The sequence below is a fragment of the Oratosquilla oratoria genome, chromosome 18 (genome assembly GCF_046742065.1).
Source record: "Oratosquilla oratoria isolate Oo_2021 chromosome 18, ASM4674206v1, whole genome shotgun sequence".
Classification (NCBI taxonomy): Eukaryota; Metazoa; Arthropoda; class Malacostraca; order Stomatopoda; family Squillidae; genus Oratosquilla; species Oratosquilla oratoria.
The window spans coordinates 57,392,791-57,415,896 of record NC_134794.1 but is presented as its reverse complement, the minus strand read 5'-3'; the positions used below and the strand labels follow the sequence as shown (position 1 = coordinate 57,415,896).

At 41.6% G+C, this 23,106-nt stretch overlaps 2 protein-coding genes across 9 annotated transcripts in view; one reads left to right on the top strand and one right to left on the bottom strand.

Moving 5' to 3' along the window:
• brm (ATP-dependent helicase brm) overlaps positions 1-22,330 on the bottom strand; it is a 63,388-nt gene extending 41,058 nt beyond the window's left edge. For 4 of the 8 annotated variants that reach the window (XR_012967306.1, XM_076202094.1, XM_076202097.1 and 1 more), the window contains exons 1-12: positions 22,074-22,149; positions 18,431-18,527; positions 16,080-17,062; positions 15,793-15,935; positions 11,158-11,276; positions 10,485-10,623; positions 9,580-9,782; positions 7,518-7,815; positions 7,006-7,231; positions 4,180-4,412; positions 3,604-3,813; positions 591-785 (exon numbers count right to left, since the gene is read on the bottom strand). Coding sequence is in view for 7 of the 8 variants with exons in the window: in XM_076202094.1 (XP_076058209.1) it covers positions 591-785; positions 3,604-3,813; positions 4,180-4,412; positions 7,006-7,231; positions 7,518-7,815; positions 9,580-9,782; positions 10,485-10,623; positions 11,158-11,276; positions 15,793-15,935; positions 16,080-17,062; positions 18,431-18,527; positions 22,074-22,086 (2,859 nt within the window). In the remaining variant the exon portion in view is untranslated. Of the gene's footprint in view, positions 1-590; positions 786-3,603; positions 3,814-4,179; positions 4,413-7,005; positions 7,232-7,517; positions 7,816-9,579; positions 9,783-10,484; positions 10,624-11,157; positions 11,277-15,792; positions 15,936-16,079; positions 17,063-18,430; positions 18,528-22,073; positions 22,228-22,247 lie in introns of those variants that run through there. The other 4 variants (XM_076202095.1, XM_076202096.1, XM_076202100.1 and 1 more) reach the window with 4 other exon arrangements.
• A 364-nt stretch (positions 22,331-22,694) lies between these two features.
• LOC143035265 (uncharacterized) overlaps positions 22,695-23,106 on the top strand; it is a 66,959-nt gene continuing 66,547 nt past the window's right edge. Inside the window, exon 1 of the mRNA XM_076202103.1 lies at positions 22,695-22,821. The gene's annotated coding sequence lies outside the window, so the exon portion shown is untranslated. The remainder of the gene's footprint in view (positions 22,822-23,106) is intronic.

Sequence of the window (23,106 nt, the reverse complement as noted above, 5' to 3'; positions counted from 1 at the left end):
CCAGCCTGCTGCCACTTTTCCCCCTTGTACATCTCATCACCTTACATTTACCTACATTTATTTTTAACTTCCTTCTTTCACACACCTTCCCAAACTCTGTCACTAACTTCCCCTATCCTGCTACATGTGCAATGTCATTAGCAAACAACTGGTTTATTTCCTACTTTTCTCCATTTTCGTTAACCATCTCCAATCCCCAACCCATTACCTCTCGCACCACCCCATCCATGTATAAATTACACAGCCAAGGTGAAATAACACATCCCTGGTGAATATATATATATATATACACACACACACATACACAAGCACATATCATTGCCATAAAAAGATAAGTCTGTCACCCATGAACTCTATTTACACAAAGGACAGGTCAAAGTCCTAGAAATTAAATAGGCTTGTGATTATGCACAGTATCTCCAGTTCTAGTTGATAGTGGGGTTGACAAGTATAGTTAATAACATTTACACTTCATTTCAATTAATGAAGTGGAAAACATGACATTCATGCTTTTATCTTAGACAAAAGAGTCAACTATCAAAACATCTTACATGGCACTAGAAATAACAAAAATTCAAAAGAAGACAAACCTGAGTGAGCTTGCAATGGTGGTTTTTCATTCTGTGACCCTCATCAATGATCATGTACTTCCATCGCAGCTTGGAAAGTACAGCCTTGTCCTTGATGATATACTCGTATGTTGTTAGCAGCACGTTCAACTTGGTGGCACGCATCTGATTTTGTACAATGCGACGAACTTGTGGTGAACCTTTGTAGCCCACTACCTGTGTATGCAAGACACAAAAATCAATTAAAACACAATTCCACTCTTAAATATGTTTCAGTTAGAAGTGGCAAAGATCAATTTTGCTCAAAGATAGAAAGATAGAGTGAAAAAGAGAGGATATTATACACCACAAATAACTGCTTTCTGAAATTAAAGGTTTACAAAGTTGCATATATGTATTAACAAGATAATCTGTTCATGATCTTGGCATACTTCACTAAGGGCTTTTTTTTCCCCTTAACAAGGGAGGATGCCAAAGTCAAAGGCATAAATCCACTCCCACTCATTTCATCCCCACATACTTGACTCCTATTCACCACCACTCCCTCTTTTCTTGGCTCCTCCTGGATGATGGGTCATTCCTGCTTCTCACTCACTGCCCTGGGTCAAAAACACTGTAGCAAGACAAGGCACATCCACAGCAAGGCTGCTTCATTTAATCGGCAGCCCCCCTCTCCATCCCCTCATGCAGAAATAGAGAAGACAGGAAAAAATCCTTTTGAGCTGCATCAAAATATCATTCACACATACTCCCACACACCCCCACCCCATCCATGCATCACAGCACCATCCATACCAAACCATTCTCCACTCACCTCTATCTTCTGTTTTCTCCCTTTCTATCAAGTCCCATACATGTATTCACATTGGTCTTTGGATCACATGCTGGACTTGTGAACGACAGCTATTTCCTTCCCGGAAGAGAGCTCAGAGCTTGTATGATCGATCTATGGGTAATGCTGTTACCTTACACTCACACACACCCCCAACTCCCCACCCACGAGAGTTGGAGTAACAACTCGAAGCACAGTGATACTGAAATTATTTCAGTCCTGGGCAGGATTCGAACCCGAACCACCATAGTGACAGACAGACTCTACCAATCGCACTCTATCATCGATGACACTGCCCCAGCTTACTATGGCCCCAGAATAATTTCAACAGCTTGAGCCACGCCAGAATGAAGCAGCTAGAGTCGTCCTGGGGGCACAACAGTTGTACAAAGTTCTCAATCTCCAATGGGAAGCCTCACTTCCACCTCTCCAACCCAGGATCAGAATGTCTGATGCATACTTTGTTGCCCATGCACTCCACTCCCCCGGCGAGACAGGTCTAACTTGGGCCATCTACACCTTCCCAGAACGTGTAGAAACACTGCTTCGCTCCAACTCTTGGCTCTCTCAAGCAGTCAAGCTACTGGACTCCTTGCAACTACATCAACCTCTCCTCGAGAAGGGCACACTGACATCCCACCCAGACTACGAATGCCCGCCGCTGTGGGCACCGGCTCCCGTGACCTTCAAAATGATGTCACTCCTGGGGAAGAAGGGCACTTGCCACCCAGACAGTACACGTGTGTCGGCAGACAATGGCATTCAAGCACTGATGCGACCTGGAAACGCGGTCTATTACACCGATGGATTGGTGGAAAAATACGGCCCACACAGGGCAGGAGCTGCCTTCGTAACTGATGGATGCATCTTCAGCAGGACAGTCAGCAACTCCACGTCCTCTCTCCAAGCAGAGGACATAGTGATGCAGGGGGCCCTAGGACACTCCCTCATATCTCACTCCAATTCTGTGGTTATCCACACCGATTCTCTGAACCTGATGAACTGCTTGCAACACACAGAGCCCAGAGACAATGTCCACCTACTCACCAATATCCTTGCGGTCCTGCACAAATTATACCACAAAGGATGTAACGTCAATATCAATTGGGTGCCAACTCATGTTGGTATCCATGGCAACGACCTCGCTGATGTGGCAGCCACAGCTGCTCACCAGCTCCCCAGGGCCGACATCCAGGTCCCCCTAACAGGAGCCAGCTCAAACTCCAAACCAGGGCATTAGCATGCACACAGTAGCACCTCCAACACAGTCTAGAGGCAGAGGTTTCCCAATAGGCAAAGTGGTACAAGAGTATGACCGCATATGAATCGCTAGTACTCCCCCACTCCTCTCCCAGATGGGTATAAAAGCTGATCTTCAGGTTGCGTCTCAAGGACCGCTGCTTCTAGCAACTGAGTCCTTGGTGCACCACATAAGGCTACCGGTACAACCACTTCTGTGCAAAAAATGCCAACCTCCTACACTACCTAAGTGACTGCCCCGCTGCCTCTTTCCTCAGACGGGGACCACCGGCGCCCCCTGAAGGTCTTGTGAGCCACCTCTGCTGCCTTCAAAGCCCCTATGAGCTCCGTCAGCTACCAGAGTGTCTGCCGCCGCTCTAACAGTTGTAGTATCTCTATTCCACTGCCCCCCCCCCACCTCCAAGCTCCTCTGACAAGCTAAATCATCCCACTTTATCTCTGTGAGTGTCGCTTCCATAAACACTGGCTCAAAGTGTGTGGGAGTGACATTTTACTCCAACCCCATCCCCCCACAAAAAAAAGGACATTCCCCTCTTTCACCCCATCCATCCATCACATCCTTGGTCATCACCTCATGTTCACTCCTTCCACCTCTGCCTTTTACTAATCTTTCTTCACTCAGTCTTTCCATGTGTCCAAACCATCCTAATACTCTTTCATCAACCCTATCTCCCAACTCTTTTCACCCCTGCACTCCTCACCACCTCATTTCTTATTCCATCCAGCCAAGTAACCCCTACCATACTTTTCAGCCATTTCATCTCAAACACATTTAAACTTTTCCTCTCTTCCTTTTTATATTCCACATTCCTGCCCCATATAGTGCTGTTGGCACAAGCACCTTCATACAATATCCTCTTAGCATCCATTCCCAAATGTCTACTTCTAATTACACTTTTTACTCCCCCAAAACGGACAATAAAAATACATGACAACACTTACGTTAACTGATGGTGCCCACTTTTCGAATTCAAGAGCCCAATTGGAAATTGTCGACAGTGGTACAATAATGAGGTATGGTCCATTATTGCGCTTCTTTTCAATAAGGTAGGTTATCAGGCCAATGGTTTGAATAGTCTTACCCAGGCCCATTTCATCAGCCAAGATACCATTGAGGTTGTTGTTATACAGTGAGACGAGCCACTCTAGACCCTGGAAAAAGGACAAAAGTAAATTCACAACTGTAGCTTGACACAACAAACATGATAAAAATTCCCATTTCATGGTACTAAATCAAGTTATGGAAGAACAGCACCTATGAAAAAGTAAATATGTCCAACTACATGTTCAAATATAATCAATGAGGACCTTGTTACTTTTCCGAGACATTTTATCGAAAACATTAATAGGGCCACTAGGCACATGGGTACTTGGTAATTGTATAGGATTGTAGAATGGTTGAAAGGTGCATACCTTGGCTGGCCATATCCCTTGTGAAGGGGAAAGAAGTCTGTGAGTGAGAGAATGTGTGCAAACAGAGGGAGGGAATTTCACAACTAAATTTCTTTTGAAGCTCACCTTGACCTGGTATTCCTTAAGCAATCCATTGACCATAATAGTGGCTTGCTCTTTCACTTCCTCCTTGATGGTGTGGGCAATAGTATAATAATTTTTCTCTCCACTTGTATCCTTGTACTCATCGTCTTCCACTTTTGCCTTCGGGAATACCTCCTTTGGTTGACGATTGTCTCCTTCCTTGCCTGGGCTTACGCTGCCGCTATTGCCGCTTTCCTTCTCTCCTTCATCTACAACTGAAGTGGCAGGGACATAAAAGTCAATATAAATGTGCAGATCTGGAAGCACACTGCATGGTAAAGAATAATGAAAATTTTGTCCAAGTAACTCAAACACAGGATTGGGGAATGGAGTTAAATAACTGTGGGGAACACAAGCACATTTGGTAAAGGCATCAGTCAGTAAACTGGTATTCAGATGCAATGACCTCAACACGATAAATGCACCTGTGATTGTACACAAGACCCAACACTGAAAAGAGGAATTCACAATTAAAAGAAGTTCTGGAGAGAGAGAGAGAGAGAGAGAGAGAGAGAGAGAGAGAGAGAGAGAGAGAGAGAGAGAAAAAATCAATACATCCATATACCAACATATGGTAGTAATTCAGTCTTCCTCTGTACTTACTTTCTTTAGTAGTTTTGCATCATCTGCAAATTAGTTCATATAACATTCCACACCTTCATCCATGTCATTTATATATATGGCAAACATTATCAGAGCCAATACAGAACCTTGTGGGACTCCACTTATCATTTCTTCCCAGGTTGAGTTTTTGTCTCTAAGTACCACCCTCATTTTTCTCCTGTGCAAAAAATCTTCCATCCAATTCAATAACTTCCTTGTACACCAGCTATTGCTTCTATTTTTCTTAGTAGCTTTTTGTGTGGTACTTTATCAAATGCTCTTTGTGTGTATTTACCTGGTTGTATTTTACGGGAAGAGGGCTATGTTTGTAATGACCTGCTTTTGTATTATTCAGCATCCAGTTTAACCTTAAATTCTTGTATAGTTTTTGCACTCACTGTTCCTTCATTCAATTTGCTCCAGATATCTATCACTCTGTGTGGGAAGCTATTCTTTTTCAGATCTTTTCTGCAACTATCCTTTTTAAGTTTCTTTTTTTGTGTCCTCTAGCTTTTCTTTTATCCCACTTTAACCCCTTGAGTACCAGATGTGTGTTTTGTGACACCTGCGTGTCACGGCTGAGTGCACCCGCCAGGAACCAAGCGCGCTCCCCGTGACACGCACGTGTCACAGTTATAAGCTGTGTGTATTGAGGGCTCTCAAGGCCTCGGTTTGTGTGTTATTTCTACCCACGTGGTGGCAAGTGTCTGTGTTTACAAACATAAGGCTCCAGCCATTTGTGGGACGGTTTGAAACGTTTGTTTACGTAAGGTTGACGGGTCGGTAACGAAGGGGTTAATAAGTCATCTCTATCAAGGACTTCCATCCCTTTCATAATTCTGTATATGGTTAGCAGATCTCCTCTTTCTCTTTGTTCCAGGGCAGGTAATTCAAGTTTATCTTTGTTCATATGTCAAATTGGAGAGTGTTGGTGCCATCTTTGTCATTGCTCTTTGAATTCTTTCTAATTTCTTTATGTTCTTTTTAGAACTAGGTGTCCATAGTGTTGCAGTGTATTCCAATTTTGGTCTTATCAATGTAACTAATATTTTCTTTACCATTTCTTCATCCATGTAGTCAAAAGCCACTTTCATTGATCTTAATAAATTGAAAGTTTCTCTGAATAATTTGTTGATATGCTTGTCTGTTGTCATGTCATGGGTGATAGTTACTCCTATGTCCCTTTCCGAGTTGACTTTTTTAATTTCCTTTGTACCATTTTGTAATGTCCTGGTGTTCTGTTTTTGCTTTTTCCAATTTGAGTGTGTGTGTGTGTGTGTGTGTGTGTGTGTGTGTGTGTGTGTGTGTGTGTGTGTGTGTGTGTGTGTGTATTTATTTACCTGGCTGTATCTTACGGAAAGGGGAGCTATGCTCGTGGTGTCCCATCTCTATATCTTGCCATGTCTAATTTGCTTTTAAATTTGTGTATTATTTTTGCACACACTATTGTTTCGTCTAGTATGTTCCATACATCCACCACTCTGTGGGGAAATCTGTTCTTTTTCAGGTCTCTTCTATAACTGTCCTTTTTGAGCCTCCTTCCATGTCCTTTTGTGTTTCTCTTATTCCAGTTTAGTAAGTCTTCTCTATCAAGGTCTTCCATACCTCTCATAATTCTGTAGATGGTCAACAAGTCATCTCTTTCCCTCCTTTGTTCTGGAAATAGGACCATCCCTTCCAGATATCCAAGAGAACAAATCTTTGGGAAGGAAGACTATGTATTTGCCATGCAGTGGTGGTGTTTAGGAGTGGTCGAGAATGCCACCACCCCATTCCCATGTATGTTGTAGACGGAAACTAAATGGGATGGAATGATGGGACTAGGTATCCTCATTGCATTTTTCTCTCATGAGTAGTATCCTCACTGCATTTTTCTCTCATGACTAGTATCCTCACTGCATTTTTCTCTCATGAGAAGTCAAGGCACAAGGTCTGGTAGGAAGATTGCAACCATACCAACGGTAACCGCATCAGTGAATGTGTATGGATATAGCTGCCAAAAATAAACATGCTCATGTTTATGACCTGTCATCCAGGATGAGCCAAGAAAAGAGAAAGGGAGGGGTGGTGAATGACAGTGGAGTATGTGGGGATGAAATGGGTGGGAATGAATTTGTCTTTGACTTCAACTACCTCTCCTGTAAGAGGGAAAAAGCCCTTAGTATACAGTATGGTACGTTACTTCAAAACAATGGTCAAACTTACCCTCTTTCTTCTCATCCCCTTCCTCATCAGAGCTGATATCTGAGTCTTCTGCAGAGAGGACCTCCCAGCCTGGGTTTGCCTGGAGGAAGGCTGGTACATTTTCTGCCAGAGGTGCCTCTAATCCAGTCAAAATTTTACCAGTTGAGGTCTCTATAAGAGGAACTCTCTGTGGACCACCTTCACTGGCTTGTGCCATCATTTCACGAGCCTTCTTCTTCTCTTCATGCTACAGGAGATAATGTATCAGTAGTTATTAGTCAATGTACAAACAATCTCTCATCAGGAGATAAGTATTTCTCTTTGAATGAAGATTTTATCTCCAATTGTAAAAGAATGCAGTAGGTATTCAATATCAACTGAAAAAACTTATATAGTTGATATCCATATGGGAACAAGAAGAGAGAGAAAAGAAGAAAGTAAAAACCAGTAACCTACCATTCTATCTCTTAACTCATATACAAATATTAAAATAGTCTTGCAATATGCAAAAGGGAGCAATACGATGATCTTACCGCCTTCTTTTTCTGTTCCTTGTATTTCTTCTTCTGCTCCTCCTTATGCATCTTCACCATTTCTGTAAGGTTGGCAATGAATTCATCTGTCTGAGAAAGCAGGTAAGCCAACCTTTTATCTTTCTTTTCATCAATAAGTTTTCTGTATCCTTCTTCATCTTCCAGCATGAGACGCCGCAAACGCTCTTTCTCAATCCTCTCTTGTTCCTTCTGCTTTTCTCGTTCAGCATTCATGTGGTGCATTGTTACCGCCTTGTTCACCTTGCCCACTTTCTGGTTATTGATGCGATGGAATTCCCTAAAGGGGAGAAAGAAAATATACATACATATACCAAAGGCTTTTCCCCCCTTACAAGGGAGGTAGCAAAAAACCAAAAGCATAAAATAACCTCCCACCCATTCCATCCCCATATACTCCACTCCCTCTTATTTTGGCTCCTCTTGGATGATGGGTCATCCCTGCATCTCGCCCACTGCCCTGGGTCAGAAGCAGTGTTGTGCATCCACAGCAACCCCCACCTCTCCATCCCCTCATGCAGAAATGGAGATGGGGAGAAATCCCTTTGGGCTGCGTCTATTTAATTTTCACACATACTTCCTCACCCCCCATCCCCCACACACTGCCTTTCATGCATCACAGCATCATCCATATACAACTATTGTGAACAAATGCCCAGGATGTAACACTTCACCCCATACTATTGAACACATCATGGTAGACTGCATTATAACCAATCACGCACGCAAACAACACAACATACACTCCAGAAAGGATTTGTGGGAAAACCCTGTTTCGGCCGTGGCATTCCTTGGGGAGAGGGGACTGTTCGGACAGTCTAGGAAACAACAACAACAATAACCATTCTCCATTCACCCCAATCTTCTGTCTTCTCTCATCCTTCCTCAACAGACATTCCCCTCTTTTCCAATGCCTCCTTTATCCCTTCCATCCATCTCATCCTTGGTTGCCCCCTCATGTTCACTCCTTCCACACCTCTACTGGTTCATTTCCTACCCTAGCATTAAGGTCTCCAAATACCACTACATTGACATTTTTCCCTAAATCCTCTATGCACTCATTTAAATCTATCCAAAAAGCCTCCCTTTCCTCTACATTCTTCTTACTACCAGGTCCATATGCACTTACAAAAACCCAAATCTCCCTTCCAATTTTCACCTTCATCCACATTAACATTGAAGAAACCTCCTTCCACTCCACCACACACTTACCTACCTCTTTACTTACTAGTATAGCCACCCCTTCTCTTCCTTGTCCTCTCTTCACTCCTGAGATCCTCCTAACTACACTCCCAGTCAAGCTCTCCCCTCCCTTTCAACTTAGTTTCACTCAATGCCAACATATCCATCCTTCTTCTCACATACTGCCTATCTCTTTCCCTTTACTCTCATCTCTACCACATCCACACACTGAAAGACCCAAACCCTAGGGTACTGATTGGAAAACTCCCAGACCCTCTTATACCTTTACTTTTTTTTACTAGGAATGTCCCCTGTGGGACTACAGGGAGGATGCCTACTCCTTTCCCTATCCCTGTCCCATTTTTGTCACCTTGTACGACTCAAGTGGAAAGACTTGGTGGCTGTATTCTTTTCCCCACCACAGGGATTGGTAAAATAAGAAAATGAATATTCAGAGAAATGGTACAGGACAGTAACAAGAGTGGGGTTGACAGCATAACAGAGGGACAGTCGCAGTATAATAAAGTATCATAATTTCTCTGTGAATTGAGATTTCCTCTACCACACACAAAATGATGTGTGACTCTGGTCCATAGGGGTGCACAATAGACCTTACAGTTTAAGCTGCATGCTACTTAGCAGCTTTTAACCCAAAAATAACATGTAGCCAATACCCCACAAAGAATAATACAATCAATAATGTTGTTAAACATTTTCACAGTCTCTGTTGTTCAAAACAAAAACTCAACATCATAGCACTCCTACATACTGATGACCTAACAATAGCTGCATAGCTCCATAACTATTGGGATGAAACACTCCTGATATCTCAAATATGAAGTAAAACTACTACAGTACTTACTTGAACTCTCTGCCATGTTGCAACACAGCATTGAGATATTCCTGGTGCTTTTGTCTCTTTTTGCGTTCTGCTTCCAGTTTCTGTTGTTTTTCTAGCTTTTCAGTAATACGGGCTTCTCTCAGCCCTTGCCGTTTGGTACGTTTGTAAGCCTTCACATTAATTGCCGTCTCAAGGGTTGTGTCCTTTCTGTTGCAGCTAACAACCTTGAATTAAAAAGAAATAAGGGTTGTACTGGTTAATACTTGAAGTATTATACCTAGGTCTCTTAATCCAACACTCACCAACTGCCACTTGTGAAGGCATTTGGGCCCAGGACATAATCCCACTTTGGAAATTGGTCCAGGACATAAAACACCACCAATTCCCAAGGTGAGTTTATGTCTGGGACCAAATGTCTGCACAAGTGGCGGTTGGCAAGTGTTGGATTAAGAGACTTAGGAATATAACAAATATGATATAAAATCACTCATTTTATCTGCTTTTCTATCGAAGCCTCAATTTCTCTCTCATCTCACAAGTCTGTATATACAAATTAACAGAAACAAACTACCCTTGATGCAACTATCAAACAGATGACAGTAAATACCTCTTCAACTGCCCCACTCTATTCATACCCCAACAACAGAATATTAAAGGCTGCATCAGTTAGTCAATCTGTCTGTTGCCCCAGGTGTCTCTTACAAGAGACCTACAGCAACCAATCTGGCTTAAGTTACTCAAGGAAGAAAATTTCTCCCTTGAGTAACTTATGAACAACTGAAGTGTGACAGACTGCAACTATCAACTTCAGACAACTTCACTTTCCCCTAACAAGTTAGAATTTCAGCTCTAAGTCCAATAAGATAATCACAGCTCCATCTTTATCTCCCCTCTGTTATCCCATCTAGTTACACCTTATCACTAACCTCTGCCCTCAGTTGACGCTGGAAGTTCAGAAGACGTAATGCACGCAGTTCAATCTGTGCCTTGACCTTCAGGTCGTCTGGCATGGTAGCCGGAAGACCACTTAATTCATCAATTCTGTGGGCAATGCGAACTGCCAACCTGAAACATTGGAAATGTTCAGCTAGTAAATAGTTTTTCAGAACAGCATACATACATACAAATATATACCAAAGGGTTCTTCCTCCTTACAAGGGAAGTAGTCAAAGCCAAAAGGTATAATTTCATTCCCACCCCTTTCATCCCCACCCACTCCAGTCCCATGAATTCATCTCCACTCCCTCCTTTCCTCTTGGCTCCTCCTGGATGAAGGGTCATTTCTGTATCTCGTCCAACACCCTGGGTTAGAAGCAATGCAGTAAGACACACACGTCCACAGCAAGGCCACTTAATTTAATTGATGACTCACCCCCCCCTCTCCATCCCCTCATATAGAAAAAGAGAGGGCAGAGAGAAATCCCTTCTAGCTGCATCAAAACAACATTACCTTTTCTCTACTTGATTCACCTTCTCTTCCTCTCTTAATTTCTTTCCAAAACATATTTTTATTACTTTCAAAAATTTCTATCATACTCTTACCCCCATTCCACACACCCCACACCAACACACAAAATGTTAACATATATTGGCACATACCTGTTCTCCCGTTCTTGAAGCAGCACCAATGGGTCAATCCCTGAAGGCTTGGTGACGGGTGTGACTCGACTTGTTTTGGCCCCTGGCTGAGTCGTGGGACCCGGAGCAGGAGGAGGGACCTATAATAATAAATATTATCATATTGACAGTATTATATTTAAGCTAGGATAAATTCAATGAAATCTTCCATTTTAGCACTTTGTGGATGAAAAGTCATCCCTGTTCCCCACCATACCACCTTCTCTGTGTATTCATCCCCACATACCTTCTCATAATACTGTTTTATTCTCCCACCTCCCAGACAAATACTTCCTTTATTCTATAGTTCACCTTAACCTCTCACTATGCAATTCATTGCCACATGTGACCCTAAACACTAAAAACTCACTCCTTCCTGTCTTTCACCCTTCAAATTCACATCATCCCATTATCACTACTACTTGTACATCTCATTGCCTTACTTTTCCCATACTTTCAGCTTTCTTCTCTCACACATCTTCACTTCACCCCATTTAGCAGCCTTCTACAATGGTGGCAGCATTCCTATCTCTCTGTCACAGAAGTTGATAGTTCAAAAGAGTGAAGGAGGTTCTTGACAGAAAACTGAGAGGGGACAAAAGAGTAAAAGAGCAACTAAAGATTTCTCTATGAATGGAGATTTATTCTGACATACAATTATTGTGTGACTATTGCCTGTAGGAATACTATGATGCCCCTATGTATGGACTGCATACAATTACAATCAATACCCAATATATATATATATATATATATATATATATATATATATATATATATGTTCCTCTGAAGAAGCCACTCAGGCAAAACTAGTCAGGCATAAAAGTATTTCCCTTAGCCCGTGTTCCCTTTACCTCCTATCCACGTTCGTCACAATTTATACGCATATAATCACTAGATTAAAAATAGAGGAGAAACCTGGTAGAGTCATGTTTTTGGCCAAAACATGATGGAGAACAGTGTGGAAATGATCATGATAAGAGTTGAAGATAGTAACATGAAAAGTAGAAAGTCTGTGGTGATTTGTGTGCCCCCAAAAATGGGTTCTTGGGAGTGATTATTCTAAAATGTTAAGATACAAGGCATTCCTTAAATGAGATACTGAAGGATGGAGGAAATGTGGTACTTATGGGAGATTTTAACTGCAAAGAAATCTATTGGGAAGATATGACAGTGAAAGGTGGAAAGGATCTATGGGGAAATGCCTTACTTGACATGACTATAGAACACACAATGACATAATGGGTAAAAGAAAATACCAGATATAGAAATAATGAAGACTAGATTTAAAATTTACATCAGAATATGAAATTGAATACAAGACACCAATTGGGAAGAATAACCACATATTACTTGAGTTTGAACTAAAGGAGGAAATATATATAAATGAGAAATATAGAAAAGGAAGACCAATGTATAACAAAACAGACTGGGAAACTTATGAAATTTTTCAAAAAGTGAATTGGGAAAAATTCTACAATGAAGAGACAAGTGGAAGAAATAGGGATGATTCTGATGGAAATTTATAATGAAGGAGTGGATAAATACGTACCAAGACAAAAACAGGAAAAGGTGTATATCAAGTGATGGTTTAACAGAAGGTGCAATGAGGCAAAAGAGCGAAGACATCAAGCTTGGAAAAGATGGAAAAAAGCCGAAAAAAAAGGCAAATACATATCAAAGAAATATGTAAAAATACACTCAGAGGAAAAAAGAAACTATGAAAAAGACATAATAGAAAAATACGAGGACCAACCAAAACTAATGTATACGTGAACAGTAAACTAAAAAACAAACAGGAAATAGTGAAATTACGGCAAGGGAATATAGAATACACAGAAAATATAGACATGGCTGAAGTCATGAACAAACACTTCGAGTCAGTGTTCACTTGAGAAAATATACAGACAGCATTGGGACGAAGGGAGTGAAGTGAGATCCCCCCATGAGGGAAATAATAGTAACACGAAAAGAAATAATGGACCAAATAATGAACCTCATTATCAGGAAATTGTACAGCCCGGATGGAATTGCAAATTGGATACTAAAAGAATGTAAAGATGAATAGACAAAATATATAATGTAATAAACTGCTCACTCAAAGAAGGAAAAATACCACAAGACTAGAAAAATGCCAATATCGAACCAATATATGAAGGGGAAACAAGGAAGTCCCAACAAATTACTGACTGGTTTCCCTTACAAGTACAATAGCCAAAATTTGTGAAAGTTCTGGAGGAGAACAAAATACTAAATCAGAGACAATTCAGATTTTGACAGGGAAGATCATGTGCCACAAATTTGATCGGTTTCTACTCAAGACTAATATACTGGGTGTGGTAGGCATTTGAGAACACACCTTATCAGTGACGTATTCTTGTTGCCAAAGTTAACCATTTTTTTTTTTTTAATCCAGGCTGAACATGGCAGAACCAAGGATCACTCAGGAAATGAAGAGGCATGCTGTTGTCTTCTTGGCTGCAGGGCACTCCAACTCTAAGATCGCTACATTCCTGAATGTCACCAGGTCGTTTGTTTTAAAAATTCGGAGGGTGCTTGATGCCACCAGTGGCGATGTAGTAACAGTTTCTCACTGGAAACAACATTGCCAGTGCTCGGACAGAATCAGGATGCCTGAATTCATCAGTTCTGTCTAAGCTGCCATCGACGAGGACCTGGAAAGTCCATAAGGGTACTGGGCAGGGAGTTGCATGTTGATGAGGCCACCATCCGTCGTGTGGTTCATGAGGATCTCTGTTAAATGTCATACATGATGCGAAGAGGACAGTTCATGTCCCAGACAACCAGGGAGAACTGAGTGACCAGGGCCAAGCATCTCTTAAACATGCTGAAAATTTCAGATTAGCCAGGAATGCTGTGGTTCTTCTCCAATGAGAAAAACTTTGTCCAGGACCAGAGGGTGAACTACAGAAATGACCGGTGGCTGTGTCAAACCACTGAGAAGGTTCTAACCATCATGCACACAAAATTTCTAGCCTCCGTAATAGTTCTGAGCAATGAAGGTGATGTGATACCTCCACATTTCTTCCCTCAAGGTCTTCAAGTCAACACCACTGCTTACACCAATGTTTTAGACACAGTTGTGAAACCATGGATTACTGCTGTAGCACATGGTAGGCCATATATTTTCCAACAGGACTCTGCTCCATTGCATATGGCCCACACCACTCCCAACATGTGGCCCCTAGCTCTCCTGATGTTAATTCTTTAGACTATTACACCTGGGGTGTTGTTGAGAGGGCCTCCAATATGCATCCACACAACACCGTTGCAACTCTCCAGCAAGCTATTGTAGCTGCTATGGCAAATATTCCCAAGATCCACCTGCCAGCAGTTTAGACATTGTATGGAAGCTGTTATTGTAAATTATAGCAGTTTCATCGAATGAAAACATGCATTGGGTATGTATTCACCTGTACAGAACAGGAAATGGTACTGAAATGCTCTATCTACAGTGTAATTTTCCTTATTCCACGAACGTTCCTTTGTTCTCAAATACCTGCTACACCCAGTATATAATACAAGAACGGGACAGATGGGCTGATTGTGCTTTCCTATACTTATAATATATATATACATATACCAAAGGCTTTTTTCCCCTTACATGGGGGGTAGCCAAAAAGAAAAAGGCATAGAAATCCCTCCCACCCATTTCATTTCCCATATATTCCACTCCCCTCCACCCTCCTCATCTTGGCACCTCCTGGATGACGGGTCATCCCTGCATCCTGTCCACTGCCCTGGGTCAGAAGCAGTGTCGCAAGACACAGCACATCCACAGCAAGGCCGCTTCATAAATTTGGCGACCCCCCCCCCCTCTCCGTCTCCTCATGCAGGAAAGAAGACAGGGAGAAATCCCTTCGGGCTGCGTCAAATATTTTTCTCATACATACTTCCTCACCCCCCATCCCCCACCCACTCCCCCTCATGCATCACAGCCTCATCTATACACAACCCTTCTCCATTCACCCCTATCTTCTGTCCTCTCCCGTCCTTCCTCTACAGACATTCCTCTCTTTTGTAAAGCCCCTTTCACCCAATCCATGTATGTATGTATGTATATCAAGGCATGCACCCACCCCATTCTCATTCACCACTCATTCTTTTCCTTTCATCTTAACCTCTTCAATACGAGTCAAATATCTGTGCATACATCAGATTGCCTAATGTACAGTGATGCATCACAATACACATTACAAAATATAAAGTTATTGTACCTGTCCTCTTCCACCCTGAATAAATATAGTTACAGAAAACATGATCAAACCTGTTCACAGAATACAGGAATTACTCAGCTACTACAAAAGAAATATAATCAGGAAGCTGATGCCTGCATTCTCGTATACCCCACTTGTGACTCATGACACATATGTAGGTGTTATTGTATTCAAGAAGTTAACTTTTATATTATAGATTAAATATAAAGGTAGAGAACAGTTTGAAATTTTGTATAACAAAAAAGGGTGCAATTATCTTATAGTAATTTATATCTTTCCTCTTTAATTCCATAAAGGTGCACATGCATGAATATAAATGAAAGTTATTAATCATGATAACATAAAATTTTCCTCATATTTTGAATTTCACAACACGTACCTGTCCACGCACTGGAGGACCTGATGTTGGTGGGGGTCCAGGTGCTTGAGTACTTGGGGTGAGATTTTGTGGCCCTGGCTGTGAAGATGGCGGAGGTGTCTGGGAGGGGCCTGTTCCATTATAAGGAGGCCTAAGTACTGGTACTGGGGGCAAAGTCAGTGTTTAAAAATCACATTCCTCTTAAAAAAGTAACACATGGTATTTCAATCATAAACGCTATGAAATGCAATATCAATTCCAAAAGTCTGCCAATTCTCGGCATAAATCAGTTCAGAAAGCAATCTTACCTGGATGTCTGGAATACTGCATGCCTGTTGGTACTGGTGGGCCCGGAGGCACTGGAGGACCTGGAGGGCCAGGAGGTGCCCCTGGAGGACCAGGTGGTGCCCCAGGAGGTACTGCAGGTCTTAATGGGTCTGGCTCTGGTCGTCTTCCTTGTGCCATTGTGGACACATGATTTGGTACAACCTGGTTCCTAGCAATAAGCCTGTATGCCATTATTTGTGCTCGCAACTGCTGCATCTGGTTGGCATTCATTAAGCTAGATCGAGCACTTTCTGCACTGTAGGGTGGCATTGCACCCATACCTGTGTTGCCACTGCCACCACCGGCAGCATTACCTGGAGGTGGGGGCCCCATAGAACCAAACTTGGCTCTCATATTGACGAGGTCATTATATCTGGGGTCGTTTTGCAGTCCTTTGTCTTCCATGGTGTTAATGGCTTTTTGCAGTGCATTAAGGTCTTGCTGTTGGTATCCTCCTGGGCTCGGACCATTGGGACCAGAGGAGCCTGAAGTTGGAGGTGGACCTGTGGGCGCACTTGGGGGAGTTGGACCGGCACTAGCACTTTGATGCAAATTGCTGCTCATTGGTCCCTGTTGATAGTTGTTTGGATAAGAGCCAGGTGGTCCTGATGCCTGCTGCCACCCACCTGACATCTGTGGAGGACCTTGTGGTCCTTGTGGTCCTTGAGAATAATGATGAGGGCCTGGGCTTGGCCCTCCTGGACCTCCTGGAGGAACCATTGGAGGCCCTGTCGGAGGTGGGACCCCTGGTGTTCCAGGCTGGACCACTGGTCCTGGGGACATAGATGGGGGTCCCATTGGTGATGGAACCTGTGGGGGTCCCATAGGTGATGGGACCTGAGGAGGTCCCACTGCAGGTGATGGTACCTGAGGTGAAGGCATTGGGGAAGGGGCCTGTTGTGGAGGGCCCATTGGCGACAATGCAGATCCTGGATTTGGACTTGGAGCTGACATTGTGGTGGTTCTGTCAAAATAACAAGAAAGTGATAAGACAGTAACAGTAATTGCACTAAATCGTAAAAAAGGGGAATAATAGTCACTGTACAATTTTTTTTTCCCTGCTTGGGGAGAGCTCTCTTCCTGCAGTGCCTCCGACCCAAAGAGTATGGCAGAGGACGAGGATGACCTTTTCTCTATAAGGGCGAGATGGAAGGGTCAACGAATGGGACACATGGAAATCAAAGCATGCCCCATATTCCACACCCATCCAATAACCCATTCACTGTCTCTCCCATCTTAGCACCTTATAGATGGTCATTCCTGTCTCCTCCTACACTGCTTGAGGTCAGATGCAATGAAGACGGAAGCCTACACACACATACATGCCACAGGTGGTGGCCATGTTAAAGAACACACAAAATAATACCAATACATGTTGCCTCGAGTTTCAGAGTAGAAACCTGCACCCCCACAATAGCTGGCCCATTTGTAGGGATCTCTGATATGAAACAATGGACTGTTGTCCATGTTGTATTAGTGTGGGAGGAATTAATAAAGGTGATAGTGATGGTCCTCATGATGGGCAACTGAAGAAATCATATCCCTGTCACCCCTCTTCAAACCTAATATCTTTATCTCCATCTGGGGGTACAGCCCCAAGTGGATAGCACTCAAATCTCTAGACCAGCTTCAAGATCTATTATCTTTAACTGTATATCCTCGATCTTTTCATACAAGGAAAGCTGACAAGGGGCAACTGCTCCCCTTCTCATTCCTACAAGCCAGTGTCATAGAAACTGCCCCTCTCTAATACAACATGGACAACATTTGGTATCTTTTCAGAAGTGCACACCTGTGCAATATAGCATTAGAAAATTAAATAGTAACCTTGTAACTATGACTTTTATTACCCTAGTTGTTGGTCACCAAATGTTAATGACCTTTCATATGACCTCAAAATATCTGAAGTCATTTCTCCTGAACAGTTGTTTGGATTGGTCTTAAAAATTTCAGATCTGTTTACAGTCCTAAAACTATCTATAAACAAAATTTCAGCAAAATCGGAGAGATGGTGTTGGGCACTTGTTGATCTGATAAATAAAAATCCTACGAGCAATACACAAACAAATGGAGCCCCAGTGACTCCTTGAAATGGCATCTTTGATTTGATGGATTTGGAATCACAGGTACTGCATTACTAAATGCATGTTAGGTTTGTTAGGTATGTTAGGTTAGAATAGATGAATTTACCATACATACATACATATATATACCAAGGCTTTTTCCCCCTTACAAGGGAGGTAGCCAAAAGGGAAAAGGCACAAAATCATTCCCACCCATTCCATCCCTGAATACATTCCACACCCCTCCACCCTCCCTCTTATCTTAGCACCTCCTGGATGACGGGTCATCCCTGCACCTTGTCCAGTGCCCTGGGTCAGAAGCAGTGTCGCCAGACACAGCACATCCACAGCAAGGCCGCTGCACATCTATCAAAACAAATATTACATCTCAAGCAACCAATGTAGCTCAGTTTGTTCACATATTTCTTTTAGCAACTTTTCCTGTTATTGATTTTTGCCACGAAAAACAAATATTATGTTCATGTATTATAATTTACAAAATTATTATTCAATGAGTGGATAGAGGGATTATGGAGAAATGTCAATGTAGTGGTATTGGGAGACCTTAATGCTAGGGTAGGAAATGAACCTAAAGACGGAGTGGTTGGTAAGTGTGGAGTTCCAAGATAAATCGTAGTGGAGAGTTGATGGTGGAGATGTGTCGAGAAAGTTGATCATAGCATATACAGTGTTTAGGAAGAAAGTCAAGGGTGGTGGATGGAGGGATGGCAGATAGAGCATTAATGGACTATATAGTGGTAACCAGGAGTATATTAGGATGAGTTAAGGATACACATGTTCTATAGGGAGAGAGTGGGGGAATATCAGATCATTTTTTGGTGGAAGGTAAGTTGAGAGTGGAGGACAGATGGAGAATGAGAAAGAAAAAGAGGAGTACAAGAAGCTGAGAGAGAAGTGGGAGGGAGTGAAGGATGGAATAGAACTAGGAGTGGAGGAGGAATGGGGATAGTTTAAAGAGGGAGTTGTTTGCTGATGACACTGCACTTGTAGCAGGATCAGATGAAAGATTGAGGAAGTTAGTGACAATTTGGGAAGGTATGCGAAAGAAGGAAGTTGAAGATAAATGTGGGTAAAAGGTGATGAGATGTACAAGGGGAGAAAGTGGCAGCAGACTGGATGTGAGTATCACGGGAAAGAGACTGGAGGAAGTGGATAGTTTTAGATACTTGAGTGCGAATGTGGTGGGAAAGGGAGGAATGGGAAAGGGAGGAGTGGAAATGGAGATAGAGTGTAGATTCAGAAGCAAGTAAATGCCTTGGAGGATTAAAAAGTATAATGAGAAATAGACATTTGGGAATGTATGCTAAGAGGAGATGTATGAAGGAGTGATTGTGCCAACAGCACTGTATGGGGCAGAAACATGGAACATAAGAGAGGAAGAGTTTGAATGTGTTCGAGATGAGGTGCCTGAGAAGTATGACAGGGGTTACTAGGATGAACAGTCAGAAATGAGGAGGTGTGGAAAACAACGGGGGTGGAAAGGGAGTTGGGAGATATGGTTGATGAGAGAGTATTGGGATGGTTTGGACATATTGAGTTAATGAGTGAAGAAAGATTAGTAAAAGAAGTGTGGAAGGCAGAGGTGGAAGGAGTGAACATGAGGGGGGGGGGCAACCAAAGATGAGATGGATGGATGGGGGTAAAAGGGGCATTGGGAAAAGAGGGGAATGTCTGTTGAGGAAGGATGGGAGAGGACAGAAGATAGGGGTGAATGGAGAATGGTTGTGTATTGATGTGATGCATGAGGGAGTGTGCATGGGGAATGGGGAGGTGAGGGAGTATGTGTGAAAAGTAAATTGATGCAGCCCAAAGGAATTTCTCCCCATGTTCTACATTTCTGTTTAAGGGGATGGTGAGGGGGGGGGGGGTTTCTGCCGATTTAATGAAGCAGCCTTGATATGGTTGTGTTTGTATCTTGCAACATTGCTTTTCACACTGGGCAGTGGGCAAGATGTGGGGATGACCCATCATCCAGGAGCCAAGAAAGGAGGGAGGAAGGGGGTGGAGAATGTGGGGATGGAATGGGTGGGAGTGGTTTTTATGCTTTTGTTTTTTCTGGCTATCTCCCTTATAGGGGGAAGGAGCCTTTGGTCTATGTATGTATGTACTATTTAATTTTCTAATCCTCTATTGCATTGGTGTGTACCTCTGAAAATTTACTCAACAATCCAAAGTTTCTTCCCAAGAGATCTATAGGATGTCCCAAGGACCACTGCCAGTAACTAAAGGGTTGCAGGCTTCCAGTTAATGGAAGTAAATGCAACATTTATCAATATTATTATTATTATTATTGTTCATGTGAGGCTACCTTAATATCATTAGCTTATGAAAGTAGTACGAGAAGGGAAGGGAAGCACTAAATGTCAGCTCTCACGTCTCAGGGTGGATGAGCAAATGCAGTTAAAATAGGTACATTTTAAACATTTCACAAAAATTCTTGGGCCCAGCTCAGATACAAAGTGTCTTCAGATTGAGGTGTGGGTGTTGACAGCTTTACAAGGCAGGCAGCAAGATCATTCATTCTGACAACTGTCACATGCAAGTAATCCTTGGTCCCATGTGGTGGTGTCATGCACAGGATGTGTTGGCACAGTGTATGTATATATATATATATTTATTGTGTACATTATTCATATTATGCTATTGTGTATTTGTGTTAGGTATTATAAAATTGTAATTTATAATTAAGTAAGATTTAGCAGATGCGGTGCGCGCCTTTTGGGTATTGGCGCCAAAATGTTAGCGTGGGTTCAGTATTCAAGCGGCCTTGTCTACTGCTGCACGCATTTTTTTGGTGCTAGTGTTCTTTTGTGTAACTAAATATACTTGTGCCTTGACTTTCGTTGTGTCTTAATTTTGCCACCCAGAACAAGGGAAATAGGGATTATTGGCAGTGGTATACAAGAACCACAAAGTGAGCATTAAAAGAATAATATATATTTGGATTTGGAAGGGAAAAGAAGTGCCATCAAAGAATTTTTTTACATCCTTGGTGACAAATGTCAGTAAATTAAATAACATATACCCGAGTTAATTTTATCATCATAATCCACTTATCCAAGAGATTAGAAAGTATTAATATGATTTTGGACTGCCATCGCTCTAACCATATCTTTGTATGGTCTCAACTTTTTTAATTAAGTCATTAACAAATTATAATAATACTTTCATACCATTGGAGTGATTGGTAACTATAACTATTGTCTAAGACTAATAGCAGTGGTCATGATATTCATAATATTTAATATCTAGTCACAAGGCACTACATTTGTTGTAGCTATTTCTTCCAAAACTATATTTACTGAATATTAATCATGATGATGATACATGATAATTTATTCTATATGGCATAGCCATAGCCATAGGTATTTGTGACTTTCTCTGCAACAATTTTATTATTTTGCATTGAATTTTTTCCTCACAATAAAATAGACCTTTTAGAAAAAAATAAAATATACCAGAGGCAGTCACCACAGGTTTAGGAAATTATCTAAGGGCATATGTCAATCCATTAATGTGTCATGTGTAGATGAGGCACAAGCCCCAAACGGGCAGCTTCTCAAACATTGCTGAGGTGGTAACTGGCAATTATTGACATCTCTGCAGACCTATTTACACTTTTCCCTCGCTGCAAATTAATGAAAGTTCTTCACGAACCTTTCTAATGGGGCGTAAAACCACATGCATGAGTAAAAATACAATAATTAATTATCGGAATATAGCTGGCTCGAATTTTATTTTATTTTTTTCTTTGGCTAACAAACACCAACTACCGGTATAGATATTTACTTTTTCTTCTACAATGGTCTAAGACTAATTAAAACCACCCTACCGTATAAACAGACTCAAATAATATCTAATGCGTACATTCGGACAATTCCTGGTACTTACACAGATAATCCATATCGTTTGGAAACGCTTCTTTCTCACACTTCTGCGTCCCTCAGGCTCGCACTAAACAAAGCAGAATTGCGTACAATGGTGCTAGTAATGTTCATAGGCTAACACTAATATGTAATTTTAGTTTGGAACATCAAACAAATACATAAAAATGTTAATTCATACCATTAATAATGTTTAAGAATGCATTTGCGCATCGTCATGCGTAATTTTATATTATTCAAACACCTCCAATATGCTACATTTGGCACAAGCGCCTACTCTGTGAGCAGCGTCATCCAGCAAAGTATTGTTTTGAGTTATGACCAAATGAATACTGACAATAATGTCAAATATTTTGCTGCAACCTATAAAATAAAACTATAAAATCTATTATACAAATATTCTAATGCTGTTATGGCGTAAATTATCTTTGAAAATATTTATATATATCAAAAACTCAAAGAACTTATATACAATTTTAATCGGAGCACAATCGTTATAGACTAAATGATTTAGGGAAATGACAAGAAATTACGTTAAAATATAGTCATAATATTTTCTTTGCTTCTATACTAAACAGTATGTATAACATTCGTTCAATACGCGTATGAAAACTGTGTTTGTGTGTGTGCTTGAGTTCCTTGAGAGGTGTGTAATGGTGGGTGGTTAGAGTACTCCTATTTTTTTTCTCCTCCATACAGGAGAAATCAAGGTGTTGGGTGCACTTAAAGATCGGAATTGCAATAAAGTTTGAAGGGTAATATTGTGTGGTTTTGTTAAGTTGATGTTAACGAGTGCTTATAGATTTAGTTGAAAACCAAGATACGTATCCACCAGTTCTATGCAGGGAAAAATGCATGGACAATTTATGCCATAGTTATGCAACCTACATAATAGTGATTTGCAATGGATGTGGCATGAGATGTAGTAGTACTTGATTGCATGATTGAATTGTGGAGTACTAAGAATTTTGGAAGTACTGGACCTCGAGGTAGCAGTTATTCTTTTATTTTAGACTAGAGGGCGAAACGATAAATTGCAA